This window comes from Dromiciops gliroides, chromosome 1 (genome assembly GCF_019393635.1).
Source record: "Dromiciops gliroides isolate mDroGli1 chromosome 1, mDroGli1.pri, whole genome shotgun sequence".
Lineage (NCBI taxonomy): Eukaryota > Metazoa > Chordata > Mammalia > Microbiotheria > Microbiotheriidae > Dromiciops > Dromiciops gliroides.
Genome location: NC_057861.1, coordinates 624,645,078 through 624,659,940, shown reverse-complemented (window position 1 = coordinate 624,659,940; position 14,863 = coordinate 624,645,078). Strand labels below are relative to the sequence as shown.

The 14,863-nt window shown below is 40.8% G+C and overlaps 1 protein-coding gene across 1 annotated transcript in view; it reads left to right on the top strand.

Moving 5' to 3' along the window:
• The first annotated feature begins 3,986 nt into the window (after positions 1–3,986).
• Positions 3,987–14,863, top strand: part of NPRL3 (NPR3 like, GATOR1 complex subunit) — an 89,243-nt gene continuing 78,366 nt past the window's right edge. Inside the window, 2 exon segments of the mRNA XM_043962860.1 lie at positions 3,987–4,721; positions 10,459–10,528. Of these exon segments, the coding sequence (XP_043818795.1) occupies positions 4,604–4,721; positions 10,459–10,528 (188 nt within the window). The 5' untranslated portion in view covers positions 3,987–4,603.

Below are 14,863 nucleotides of genomic sequence, written 5' to 3'. Positions count from 1 at the left end.
ATGAACTTCCCATATTTGGGAAGTTTTCGAAAGGTCAAAAGCACAGGTAGATGATAAGGGGCAGACTATCCTCCTTTCCTGTTCAGTAAGAGAAGCAACAGGTGTGAGACTGAATATTAATCATCAGGCTTCCCTCAATTCCACAGGATGTCTTCAGGCCCAGGTCTATCTCAAGCAGACCCTGCTGCAAAACAATTTCTTTTTCCTGACAGATCCCCTTGTGCTGCTGAGATGAATGAATGGTGGTACAGCATTAGATGTTGTTGGTTCAGTTTTTTTGGATTTACCCCTTCCTTACCAATAGGATGTTTTACTTCTGAATGTGTATTTTCATAAGATACCAATGGTACAATAATGAAGATGTGATTTAGAATTCAATTCTATCTACTCCGTTTCATTTTCCTATTAGCTTAACATCATCTCAACCACCTTATTGTAAAGTTGGACTAAGAAAGATGGCAGATTGGGATAATCTTATCGGATTGGACTGATGTCAATGTATGGTGGTTTGCTTAGGCTCTTTCTAGTGAAACATGTAGACTGAAACAACTCTCAAAATGGTATAATGGTTTTGGGTTGTTTCCTCCCCAGTATTTTTTAAAAAATTATTTTCCAGTTACATGTAGAGATAGTTTTCAATATTTGTTTATATATGATTTCCAATTTCAAATTTTTCTCCCTCCCCTAGACAGCAGGTAATCTGATATAGGTTATATATATATATATATATATATATATATATATAATAACATTAAACATATTTCTGCATTAGTCATATTATAAGAGAAGAATTAGAGCAAAAAGGAAAAACCTCAAAACAGAAAAACAACAGCACCAAAAACAAAAGAAATAGTATGGTCCAATCAGCATCCGTATTCCACAGTTCCTTTTTTTTTTTTCTTTTCTAGATTTGGAGAGCATTTTCCATCATAAGTCCTTTGGAACTATCTTGGAGCATTGTATTGCTGAGAAGAATCTAGTCTATCACAGTTGATCAACACATAATGTTGATGATACTGTGTATGAAGTTCTTCTGGTTCTGCTAATCTCACTCATCATCAGTTCATGCAAGTCCTTCCAGGTTTTTCTGAAATCTGCCTGCTCATCGTTTCTTACAGCACAATAGAATTCCATTACATTCATATACCACAACTTGTTCAGCCATTCCCCAATTGATGGACATCCCCTCAATTTCCAATTCCTTGCCACCACAAAAAGAGCAGCTATAAATATTTTTTGTACATGTGGGTCCTTTTCCCTTTTTTATAATCTCTTTGGGAAAAAGACCCAAAAGTGGTGTTGCTAGGTCAAAGGGTATGCACAGCTTTATCGCCCTTTGGGCATAATTCCAAATTGCTCTCCAGAATGGTTGGATCACTTCACAGCTCCACCAACAATACATTAGTGTTCCAATTTTTCCACAGCTTCTCCAACATTTATTATTTTCCTTTTTTTTGTCATATTAGCCAATCTGATAGGTGTCAGGTGGTACCTCAGAGTTGTTTTATAATTTGCATCTCTCTAATCAATAGTGATTTAGAGCATTTTTTCATATGGCAATAGATAGCTTTGATTTCATCATCAGAAAACTGCCTGTTGGGGGCAGCTAGGTGGTACAGTGGATAGAGCACTGGCCCTGGAGTCAGGAGTACCTGAGTTCAAATCTGGCCTCAGACACTTAACACTTACTAGCTGTGTGACCCTGGGAAAGTCACTTAACCCCCCAAAAAAAGCTTGCTGTAAAAAAAAGAAAACTGCCTGTTCATATCCTTTCATCATTTCTCAATTGGTTCCTTCCCCAGTATTACAGATAATAGTAAATAGTCAAACACCTGGTTGATGTGTCAAAATGGCTGAAATAGACCAAACACTTTATTATTAGGTCATTTTATGGTCAAATTGAATTGTCCACAAAACAACACTTTGTCAGTTGTAAACGCTTTAAAAATGTAGTTAAGGGAACACTGGAAAGGTAGAGCCACATTATGAACGGTCTTGAATTTCCTGCTATGGAGTTTGAATTTTACTCTATAGACAATAGTAAGTCCTTGAAAGGATTTTGAAGAGGAGTGACACACCAGTTCTGTCTATAAGGAAAATAAATCTGAAGACAGGAGGTAGAGGTAGCAAGAAAATTTAATGGGAGCCTATTGCAATTACCCAGATGGTTAGTAATAGGCTATGTGTTAAGTGGTGGTAGTGGAAATAAAGAGGATAATAAGAATATACCTTTAGAACTGAAAGGGATTTAAGAGGCTACCTAGTTCAACCCTCTCATTTTATAGGTGAGCAAATTTGAGTCTCAGAGTAGTGATGTGAGGTACCCATGGTTAAACCTGTTAAGTGTCAGAGTGAGGATTTAAACCCAAGACTCCTTGCTCAAAAATCCAACACTCTTTCTCAAATACATTATGTTAGGGGGAAACTTAAGAGTTCTCTTCTGTGGGGAACCTAAGAGATCTCTTCTGAAGGAAACCAAGGCTCCAGAAAAGAAGTGATTTGCCAAACGATAATAAAATGGCACTGCTGAGATTCAAATCTGGGTCTTTTTATTATTTCATATCCAGTGCTCTTTTGGCTAGATGCTTAATAAATGTTTGTTGCATTGAATTTTTCAACATAACAGACAATACATAACCAAGCAGACTGTAGGCAGGCATAAAAACAAGGTGGACCCTCAACACAGGATTCCTGGCTTCTTTCTGACTGAGTGGGATGGGAAGTACACCCACTGACCCCTGTAATAGAGACTCCAGGAGAAAGGAGGCCAAAGCACTGATTTTATTTCTTTCGAAAGAAAGGTGTACCACACTCACTGGGACATTCAGGAGGTGTGACACACCGAGGTTAGGAAACCAAGCAGTTTTTATAATCTTTACAGACATCTAATTTGAGCAAAATGCAGTAATTGGATTAATACTATATGTTCAGCAATAAATCTTTCTCCTGGGATGTTCAGCGATAAGACTCTCTCTCCTGGGTCAGAGTGCCCGATCCTCAGGGGTTCAGCCATAGGTTATTTTGCAAAGTTTCCTGTTTCAGCAACAATCTATCATATCTACATAATATCTCGGTGCAGACCCTATGAAGCAATTTTTAAGTTGATATACCTATATTTAGAAAGGGGGATAGTAGCTTCCCATTATTGCCTCTCTCTAGAGAAAAAAAACAGAGAGAGAGAGAGAGAAATAGGGGGCTCTAAGGGGCTTTAAGACTTTGAGAATCAGATCACTAGGCCGATGGGGGGAGGGGGGGGCGCTTTCCATCTCAGTGGAGGGTCATATCCCTATGTCCCTCTCATGACCCAGCAAAAAAAATGCATCTTCTGGAAGCTTTTCCTGATTTCCCCTTAATGGAAGTGCCTATTCTGTACAATTATCTCCAGTTTATACTGTTTGTGGTTTATTTGTACATAGCAGTTTATATGTTGTCTCCCCATTAGACAGTGAGATCCTTGAGGGCAGAGAACGTCTTTTTGTCTTTCTTTGTTATCCCCAGCGCTTAACAAGGGCTTGATTTGGCAAGCATTTGTGGCTTGCCAAGCAACTAGACTTGGATTCTTTCTGGCCCAAGCCCACTCATTTTCCATAAGACACTATGGCCCACAGAGGGGAAGAGAGCCGCCCAAAGCCACACAGGAAGCGAATGACGAGATTCGAAGACAGGCCCCCGATCCCAAAGCAGAGCTCTCTTTACTCTCATGGGGTCTCTGCAGGGGATTGGCTGTAGCCTTGCTGAGGGGAGGGTGGAAGCACGCATTTTCTTAGAGAGCAGAACAGCTCTAAAAGGAAAAAGCCAATCGCGATCGTCTTTAGAAGTAGCGTCACCTAAAACCATAACCACAGACAGGCTATTATGGTCATTTCCGGACGCCTGTACACTCTCGGCAACGAGCCACTGCGCAAGCGCGAGAGCCGGCCCCTCCGGATGGGCGCAACGGCGTTGCTAGGGCAACCGCTCGAGGCCTACGGAAGCCTCGCGAGGCTGGGTGGACGTGGGAGGCAATTCCGGACGTGACTCTCCCGTACCCGATGTGAGCAAGTTGACGTTTCCGCCTTCGCGGCTCAAGGGGTCTGTCCCTCGCCTCCGGCTCCCGCGGCCGAGATTACATCTTTCCAGAGGGGCTCTGTTATTTCCCATCCCCTCTGAATCTCTCCTCTCCACCGACCCCCTCCCCACCTCCCCAAGTTCCCCTCAACCCTTCAGGCCCGGCCTAGTTCCCTCTGCACTCCCAGGCCTACCTTCCCTCCCGCCCCCCTCAGCCTTAGAAGCCCCACTACCCCCCGGCCTCCCGCTTCTGTCTCCTTCAAGCCTGGATCCTTCTCTCTTCTACCCTCCAAGCCGTCATCCTCAGAGATCGAGGCCCCACCCCGGCTCACACCTAACCCCCGACCTCTCCCTTCCGTCAGCCCCTCCCTCCCCCCAAATTCCTAGCACCAGAGAGGCCTGGTTCCAGTCACCCCAAGGTCTCACCCCCGTCCCTGCTTCATCATCATCATTATCCCCAGAACACGCTTTCCGGTCCCTCCAAATCCCCAGCCTCTTACATCCCCTAAACCTGGTGCCCCCCTACCCCCGCCCCCTTTCCTCCACTCGGTCCAGAATGGGGGACAACACCAGCCCCATCAGTGTGATCCTGGTCAGTTCAGGGAGCAGGGGCAATAAGTTGCTATTCAGGTATCCATTTCAGAGAAACCAGGAACACCCTGCATCCCAGACAAGTAAGTGAGCCAGTGTTGGCAGTGTGGTATGGGACTCTTGGGGACGTGAAGCCGGCCCTTTAAGGTTGGAGGGAAGAGTGGTAACAGTGACTGAAGTCCGACTCTTGGGCTTCTCTACCCTTCTCATCCTTCCCCTTGACCACTGAAAAGCCTCAATGGTTTGTGTAGAAACTGAAAATCGAGCTCATTTGGAGTGAAAACAAGAATCTCTGGCGTTTCTGAGGCTCCACCAAAGTACCGCCCTGTGTGCAGGGAATACAGAAATAAAAAATGACAACTCCCAAAGATCCTAGAAAATGCATGTCCTTATGACCTTGGAATCATATTTTTCCTCTAAGTGAAGCTCATTTCTCTCTACATCCCCTTTTAAAAAAACTACAGAAAATGCTTTTCAGTCTGAACCACAAAGCAATGAAAAAAAATTTAAACAAGTTTCTTTTACTTATTGAAAGACTTTCTAACAAATGTTTATTGGTCTTTATTTGTTTTGGGGTTTTTTTTTTGTCGTTTTGTGTTTTTTTTTTTTTTTGCGGGGCAGTGAGGGTTAAGTGACTTGCCCAGGGTCACACAGCTAGTAAGTGTCAAATATCTGAAGTTGGATTTGAACTCAGGTTCTCCTGAATCCAGGGGCAGTGCTTTATCCACTGTGCTACCTAGTTGCCTCCTTTATTTTCCTTCATATTCTACAAGAGGCAGTTTGTTTAATGATCTCAGATCATAGAGGATGATATTCCAAATGATGATAGCAAATACTTCATGCGCTTCCTTTCTAAATGAATTTCATACTTATTTCAGAGAAGACTGTTTATGAGTGGTTTTAAAATCATGTATTGAAAAGTTCTGAGAATAAAAAGTTTCTAAATTGGGGCAGCTAGGTGGCACAGTGTAAAAAGCACCGGCCTTGGATTCAGGAGGACCTGAATTCAAATCTGGCCTCAGACACTTACACTTACTACCTGTATGACCCTGGGCAAGTCACTTAACCCTCATTGCCCCCTCCCCCCCCCCAAAGTTTCTAAATTGGTTGAAGTATTCAGACTACATTTCAATAACAATGGTATAATGGAAAGAACACTGGCTATGCAGTTAGAAAGCCTGGGTTGAAATCACAATTCAGACCCAACATATATGACTTTGGGCAGATCATTTAACCACCCAGTGCCTCAATTTCTTCATCTGTAATGTTAAGGGGTCTAAAACTAAATAATCTAGAGCAGTGGCATCAAACTCAAATAGAAAAGGGGGTCATTCAATTGTAAGGATCTCTAGAAAACCGCATATTAACATTATGTTCTATTGCGTTTTTATTTTGTTAAACATTTCTCGGGGCAGCTGGGTGGCGCAGTGGATGGAGCACTGGCCCTGGAGTCAGGAGTACCTGAGTTCAAATCTGGCCTCGGACACTTGACACTTACTAGCTGTGTGACCCTGGGCAAGTCACTTAACCCCAATTGCCTCACTAAAAAAACAAAAACAAAACCAAAAAAAAAAACATTTCTCAATTACATTTTAACTGGTCAGGGCCATGATCAGGCATGTGGCAGGTCAGGTGTTTGACACCTCTGGTCTAGAGACTAGATGGTCTCTGAGGTCTGTTCAAAATCTGGAATGTCATCTGTTCATAATTTTTGTGTTTTTGGTTTTTCTTAGTTCAGTCATTTCAGTCCTGTCTGATTCTTCATGACCCCATTTGGGGTTTTCTTAGCAGAGATACTGAAGTGGTTTGCCATTTCCTTCTCCAGCTCATTTGACAGATGAAGAAACTGAGGCAGTCAGGGTTAAGTGACTTGCCCAGGGTCACTTAGCTAGTAAGTGTCTGAGTCCAGATTTGAATTTAGGAACATAAGGCTTCCTATCCTCTGTGCTGCCTAGCTGCCCCCATTTCTTGAGTAAGAAGCCATTTTTTGGAAAAGTCTCAATAGTTATTTGAATTTAATTTTTTTACTTTAGAATACTAGGACTCCTCAAGTAATGGGTATTTGTTTTGTTTTGTTTTGTTTTTGGTGTGTGTGTGTGTGTGTGTGTGTGTGTGTGTGTGTGTGTGTGTGGCAATGAGGGTTAAGTGACTTGCCCAGGGTCACATAGCTAGTAAGTGTCAAGTGTCTGAGGCCGGATTTGAACTCTGGTCCTCCTGAATCCAGGGCTGGTGCTTTATCCTCTACTGGACCACCTAGCTGCCCCCTCTTCAAGGAATGTTTTTCAAATTAATATGCTACTCCGAAATTGTCAGAATTTTCACAATCAACTACACTTTCTGTTATGGGAAAACATTTTATTCATTTTTCCTTATCTCCTGGAGCTATTCCCATGCTCTGATACTTTTGTGGATTTGTAATCTTATTGATGTGAATGCACCCTCCCATAAACAGATCTTAATCTGTCTCTGGCTGCTTATCCTGTGAAGTTGTTATCCATGTCCTCTCATAAATCTACCATGACCCTGGGCAAGTCACTTAACCCTCAGTGCCCCACCAAAAAAAAAAAGCTACCGTGGGGGATTCACCCAATGTGCTGTGCACCAACCATTAGCTCCTAGAATCAGATTTAGAGTCATCTAATCCAAACCCATCAGTTTATTGATGAAGAAACTGAGTCCAGGAGAGGGAAAGTGGCTTGCTCAAAGTCACATGGATTGAGAGGCAGCTAGGTGGCACAGTGGATAGAGCACTGGCCCTGGATTCAGGAGGACCTGAGTTCAAATCCAGCCTCAGACACTTGACACTTACTAGCTGTGTGACCCTGGACAAGTCACTTAACCCCCATTGCCCTGCAAAAATAAAAAAAGCTTTACTGAATTTATAGTGGCTTTCTGTCATTATGTTTTTAATCAACATATAATAATAGTACAACTATTATCATGTATAGATCCCCAGCATTTTTTCATATTAAAGGGGCTTCCTATAATAGGAAATAGTGAGAACTATTCCCTTAAATTTTTATATGCTTAAAATATTATTCATCTTTTAAAAATGAGGAAATAAAGGCTCCAAAATATTAATGTTGAAATTTGCTCAGTGGCACAGCTATAAAGTGTCAGAGGTAGGACTTGAACCCAGGTCTTTGAATCCTAAATACGATTCTCTTTCCACTGCATCACATTGCTTCCCAATAAACTATTTTCAGCAAACTTACCATAGGAATGAGAATTGCCATCCAGTGTTCTTCATGTCTTAAAAAGAGTTTAATTGATGCCTTCTGTTTTTTACAATGCAGTCCTTCTGGAAATGCCCTCTCTTCCCAATTGAACTCTGTCTTTTAGAAAAGAAAACCAATCAAGCAAAAACATCTATACAGTTGACCTGTTTTATATGACTTTCTGAACTAGTAGTTCCCTTCTCCACAGTGAGGAGAGAGGTATGCTTCACCATTTGGCTGTCTTCTTAACAAGGTTATTTATTTTTAAAATTTTTTTAATTTTTGCAGGGCAATGAAGGTTAAGTGACTTGCCCAGGGTCACACAGCTAGTTAAGTGTCAAGTGTCTGAGGTCACATTTGAACTCAGATCCTCCTGAATCCAGGGCCAGGGCTTTATCCACTGCGCCACCTAGCTGCCCCTATTTGGCTGTCTTCTTGAAAAATTGTTATAGCCTATCAGATTTTTTAATTACATAGAGACATTGTGGTATCTTGGATAGAGTGCTGGATTTGGAGTCAGAAATACCTGGCCTTAATTCTTATCCCAGTTGCTTACAATTCGTGTGACCGTGAGCAGATTACTTAACCTCTCTGAGCCTCAGTTTCCTCATCTATAAAATGGGGATAATAATACTAATAGTATCTACTGATATTATAAGGATTAAATAACAATGTGAGGGGGGTGGCTAGGTGGCGCAGTGGATTAAGCACCGGCCCTGGATTCAGGAGTACCTGAGTTCAAATCCGGCCTCAGACACTTGATACTTACTAGCTGTGTGACCCTGAGCAAGTCACTTAAGCCCCATTGCCCTGCAAAAAAAAAATAAATAAATAAAAATAACAATGTGGGTGAAGTGCTTTGCAAATCTTAAAACACCATGTAAATGTCAGCTTTTATTATGTAGTCAATTCTAAATATATTGAGTTTAATTATCTAGCTTATGTATTATATACTTAGATCAAGGATGGTGAGCCTTTTTATTTGTTGAGGAATAGTGACCAGTAGAAAAGTTAAGGGCACCATAGAAATAAAAAATGCTTTAGTTAGGTTGGTTTTTTATTTTTATTTTTTAGAGAGAAAAGTTAAAATCATTTGATTTTTAAACTAATGGGGAACATAAATGTACCAAATATTCTAAAATGTACTTCAATACTATATTATGACTAGTTAATGAAAAGGAAAGTGATATTGAGGGGAAGATGAGGTAAGTACATTCTGAGATAAGTTTATTAGTAAACTGGGGCAGCTAGATGGTGCAGTGGAAAAAGCACCGACCCTGGATTCAGGAAGACCTGAGTTCAAATCCAGTCTCAGACATTTGACACTTACTAGCTGTGTGACCCTGGACAAGTCACTCAACCCCAATTGCCTCACCAAAACAAAAGGGGGAAAAAAGTTTATTAGTAAACTATTCTTGTCACAATCAATCGACAAGTATATCTTTTGTTTTTTAGTCATTTTTCAATCATGTCTGACCCTTCATGATCTTATTTGGGGTTTTCTTGGCAGAGATACTGAAGTGGTTTGCCATTAATTTCTCCAGCTCATTTTACAGTTGAGAAAATGGAGGCAAGCAAGGTTAAGTGACTTGCCCAGGCTCACACAGCTTGTAAGTGTCTGAGGCTGGATTTGAATTCAGGTCCCAGTGTTCTCTCCACTGTGCCACTACATACAAAGCACTATTTTAGATGGTATGGGGAATTTAAAAGAAAAAATAGGCTGTATCTCCTGCCCTCAAGGAGCTTTCAATCTAATTGGGGACATCATACTAATTATGCAGCATCAATGTTGTATGTGTAATATGTGCATTGTTGTGTTGTATACAATTAAGTGCTAAATTGCATGGTTCAGACTTTGAAATTCTGTAAAAATTCTGAGTAGAGGGAGGTCCTTGTGATCTGAAGGAGTTAGGGAAGGTGTCATTGAATAGGTTGGACTTCTCAGAGTTTAACCACCCTGATGTAGACCTCTGGTGACTCCTTTCCTCTTTTGTTATTAACCATTTTCAAATTCATTGCTTTTTTAAAACACCTTTTCATGTGTCTGGGAGGTGGAAATGAAAATCAGCCACCAAGAACATTGGTCCGCAGTTTGTTAACATAATAGTTCCTACCTTTCTCTAGTACTTTATAGTTTACAAAGTAATTTTCTCACAACAAATTTATGAGGTAGGTAGGTAGGTCAGGGATCATTTTATTCCCATTTTATAGTTGAAAAAACAAGGAGATTGTCTTTTGCTAATAAGTTGTGGGACTAGGGGCAGCTAGGTGGCGCAGTGGATAGAGCACCGGCCCTGGAGTCAGGAGTACCTGAGTTCAAATCCGGCCTCAGACACTTAACACACACTTACTAGCTGTGTGACCCTGGGCAAGTCACTTAACCCCAATTGCCTCACAAAAAAAAAAAAAAAGTTGTGGGACTAGGAACAGAATCTTTTGACTCCATATCAGTGTTTTCCCAAATACATCACTATATAGGGAAAGGTAGAAACCTATGATTAAAATAGAAGCTTGGAGATTATCCATTGTGTTCATTTATCTGTGCTAGCCTTGGCCCCTAACTTATATGTAAAATAAGATGTTTTGTTTCCTTTTGCTATAGATAAGCCACGTAGCCGATATGCTGTTAACAACACAGGAGACAATACAGATGACCAAGATGGGGACTCCAGGTAAGGAAACCTTCCTACCCTTTCAGAAATGGTGGGGGATAAAAAAAATAGGGTGTCAGAAAAATACACTGCTCCCACCTCATCCCATCCCATCCCCCTCCTCCTGTAAGTGTCCACTGTATTTAAGGCCCTATCCAGGGTGCTGGGGACATAAAGAAGAACCCCCCAACATCTCCTTCAGGGAGCTTACATGTACACAAATCAGGGTCCACAGGATAATTTGAGGAGGATAAGAACATTTACAGAGAGGGCACATAAGGGAAGTCTTTTGAGAGGAGGCAGCACTTGAAGGAAAGCAAGAATTCTGAGATGTTGCACTGAGGTGGAAAGTACTGCTTTTTGAGAACAGCCACTACTCTGCTTTGCCTGTAATGTAGAGTTATTAAGGGGCATAATTTGAAATAAGGTTTGGAAAGCTGGTTGGAACCAGTTTGTGGATGGTCTTAAATTCCCAGCTGATGAGTTTATATATGTAGAGGCAATTGAGAATCACTGATAGGTTATGAGCAAGGGAGCAACGTGGATAGGCCTGTGCCTTAGGGAGATTATTTTAGAAGCCATGTGAAAGGTGAGTTGGAAAGGGGTGAGCCTGGAAGGAGGGAGACCAGGTATGAAGCTGTGAGAATAGTTTGGGTGAAAAGTGATGAGTACTTGATTCAGATTGCTGGCCATATGGATGGAGAGGATCAACCAGGTGTGGGAGATAGGCCATGTGTAGTCACCAAGGCATAATAATTATATAAGAGATGAAGGAAAGGGGAGAGGAAATTGTGTCTGCAAGGTTAGGAAGCTGGTTGCCTGGCAAAGTAGTGGTACCCTCCCTGGAAGGAGGGAAGCTTAGAGAAGGGTGATTTAATGCAAAATTGATCTGTTCCTGTATGGACCTTCTATTTCAGACATAATGAATTTGAGATATTTTGTGGAGCATTTTGGTGGTTGTGGGACTGGTGTTCTGTGCACTGTGACTGGTTGACTTGGCAATTCTTCTAACTGCTTGATAGGACTGTTTATAATGCAGGGTTGTCACCTCCCTACTTGTGAGTCCTCTACTTGTCTTCCTTGATGCTTCATTGTGTTGGGGTGGTTCCCTTGGGCTGTTAAAGCCTTTGCCGGAGGTTTCAAATATGGACTTGGCCACACACTGTTGTCTAATTAATTTGCTAGGTGGTGTGCTCGGCGCTGGCAGTAACCTGCCCTATGGAGTTTAACAGCCTAGTGTTGGGAAAGCTCTTTAACAAAAGGCTCGCCAATTTTTTTTTTTTTTATCATGGCAGTTCACGGGACCATGTGTTGACTGTGTGAGACAGTGTGCATGTAGTGCGCTGAACTGCCTGTAAGAATGACACTTTTTTTGGTGTCTTCAGATGTTTTGATTTATTTGTTCTTTAAGCAAACATTTTTTTTAAGCACTTACTGTATATAGAACACTGTGCTAGACATGGGGAGAGATATAAAGTTTAGATAAAAAACTCTCCCTCTCCTAGTGGAACTTATATCTATTAGGGAGACTATCATGTATCATTCTATATTATAGATGCAAGGGATAGTTAGTTGCAAAACAAAATGCTATGGATTGTCCAAGGGGAAATATATCATCATGCTTTAGAATTTACCTTCTTGTGGGGGCAGCTAGGTGGTACAGTGAATTAAACACTGGCCTTGGATTCAGGAGGAGCTGAGTTCAAATCCAGCCTCAGACACTTGACACTTAACTAGCTGTGTGATCCTGGGCAAGTCACTTAACCCTTATTGCCTCGCAAAAACAACAACAAAAAAGAATATACCTTCTTGAGATAAAGGTCTGGGTTTAGCATTTGTCTTTGCATCTCCAGTGCCTAGATAATGCCTTGCACCTAGTAGGCACTTAATAAATATTTGTTAAATTCACTCGCATTATCTACAAGAATGTGCAATGGATGAGATGTCTCCACACACTTGTCAATCCATGTGAAGTCAAAGAGGTACAGGACTCTGACTGCTCTTTAACTTAAAAGCTCTAGGGTGTCATCTATTTTATTTCCCAGAGAAATACTAAAAACTAGAAAATTCGTTATGAAATCAATTTCCATAGCCAGTTTAAACCAGGGAATCATAAAGTCTGTCATCCAGGTTAGCTTTATTCCTTCTAGTATAGGTTTGCGTTGTGAAGGTCTTTCTAGGAAACAATCTAAGCCTAAAATGAATGCCTTCCAGCAGTTAGAAACTGTGTCCTCCTTTGGAAAGAATTATAATTTCTTTCTTTCTTTCTTTCTTTCTTTCTTTCTTTCTTTTTTTTTTTTGGTGAGGTAATTGGGGTTAAGTGACTTGCCCAGGGTCACACAGCTAGTAAGTGTCAAGTATCTGAGGCCGGATTTGAACTCAGGTCCTCCTGAATCTAGGGCCAGTGCTCTATCCACTGCGCCACCTAGCTACCCCAGAACTATAAAATTTTAAGACAGTGTTGGAGTGCTGAATATTCTCTCTTAACATAATTTCTGTCCTTTTTCAAAATGATATTTCTCATTCAGGTGGCCATAAATATCATGGAGAGGCACCATTAGATAGTAGATAAAGCCTTGGAATCAGGAAAACCTGGGTTCAGGTCTTACCTTGAGCACAGACCCATGACCCTGGGCAAATCATTCAACCTCTTAGTGGCCCAGGCAGCTTGCTAAGAAAGTTACAGGTTACCTGGCTTCATCTGTTGATGGAGTTTCCACACCAGAAGCTCCCCACTGATGAAACCCTCCTCCAAAAGAAACAAGTTTGATGGGAAGCAGAAACAGGAAGGGGCACAGCCCTGTCTCCTGAGGTGGGGTTGGGCCACTCATATCTCAAAGTGGGCTTCTCCAATTCTAAAAGACCCACAGAAGGAAAAAACAGGATTTCCCTCTAATTTTACAATGCCATACCAACCAAATTGATTTAGTTTTCAAGCTAATTTTCATCACTTTTCCCTGTCAAAACACTTTCCAAATGTATTATGGGCATCAGAAATGAATAGTAAATATTTGTAAGGAGGTGCCTGGCAGTTTTGGAAGACAGGGCCATCTGGAGGAACTCTGCAACAACATGCCTAAAAGTTTGGACAGTGTTTCTAGTGAGTGGCCCTGTTAGAAATATTTGGGCTTAGCTTATTGAAACTGTCAGCCTGCAAAGCGGTTTTGTTGACTTTTAAGTATTAAATAGCACTCACTGAAAGCTTAATGGTAGGTTTAATGCAAAGAAGGGTAGATTTAATGTAAAAATTAATCAATTTCTGTTTGGACCATTCCATTTTATTTATTTATTTATTGATTTATTTTTTCTCTTTAATGTATGAGGTATTTTATTTTTTTTCCGTTACATGTAAAGATAGTTCTCAACTTTTGTTTATACATGCTTTACAATTTCAGATTTTTCTCCCTCCCTCCCCTCCCTCCCCCCCTCCCCTAGACAGCAGGTAATCTGATATAGGTTATATCTATATATCTCTATACATATACATATAGATATATATATATACACACACATATATATATATATATACACATAATAACATTAATCCTATTTCTGCATTAATCCTGTTACAAGAGAAAGAATCAGAGCAGTGATGCAAAACCTCAAAAAAAAAAAAACAGCACCCAAAACAAAAGAAATAATATGATTCAATCAGCATCTATACTCCACAGTTCTTTCTTTCTTTTTTTTTCTTGGATTTGGAGATCCTCTTCTATCATGAGTTCCCTGGAACTCTTCTGTACCATTGCATTGGTGAGAAGAATATAGTCCATCACAGTATGGACCATTCCATTTTAGACATGATGAATTTTGAGTCAAGATCTCTATTGTTAATTAATTACCTTTGTGATCTTGGACAAGTTATTTAAACTCTCTGGACCCCAATTTCTTCACCTGTTTAAAAAAAAAAAAAAGGAGGCAGGATTAGACTGGATGACCTCTAAGGTCCTTTCCAACTCTAACTCTATGATCCTGTGATATGATAAACAACTTAGTTGTGTTAGAGGTCTAGATTCTAATCCTACCCCTGTCCCCAATTTTCCTCTGTGATCTTAGGGATCAGGATTCCTCTCTCAGACTGAATGTTTTCTTGGAACACTGTGGACTTGATGATTCCAGTGTTTTATGTCACACCCTTTCACCCTTGAATGGAGATAATTCTCGACACTGCGAGGCCTGATGAGATAAAGCATGAGCGCCTCTGAAATTGGAGATCCTTAGACTGTACATTTCTCTTCTGTGGTGTGCACAGCTCTTTATCTTCAAGCCTATTGTTGTTGTGGTTTTCCATGTTAAAAGATCTATGTAAAGCAGTGAGACTGAACCAAAACAATCTTATTTGTTACAACATGATAG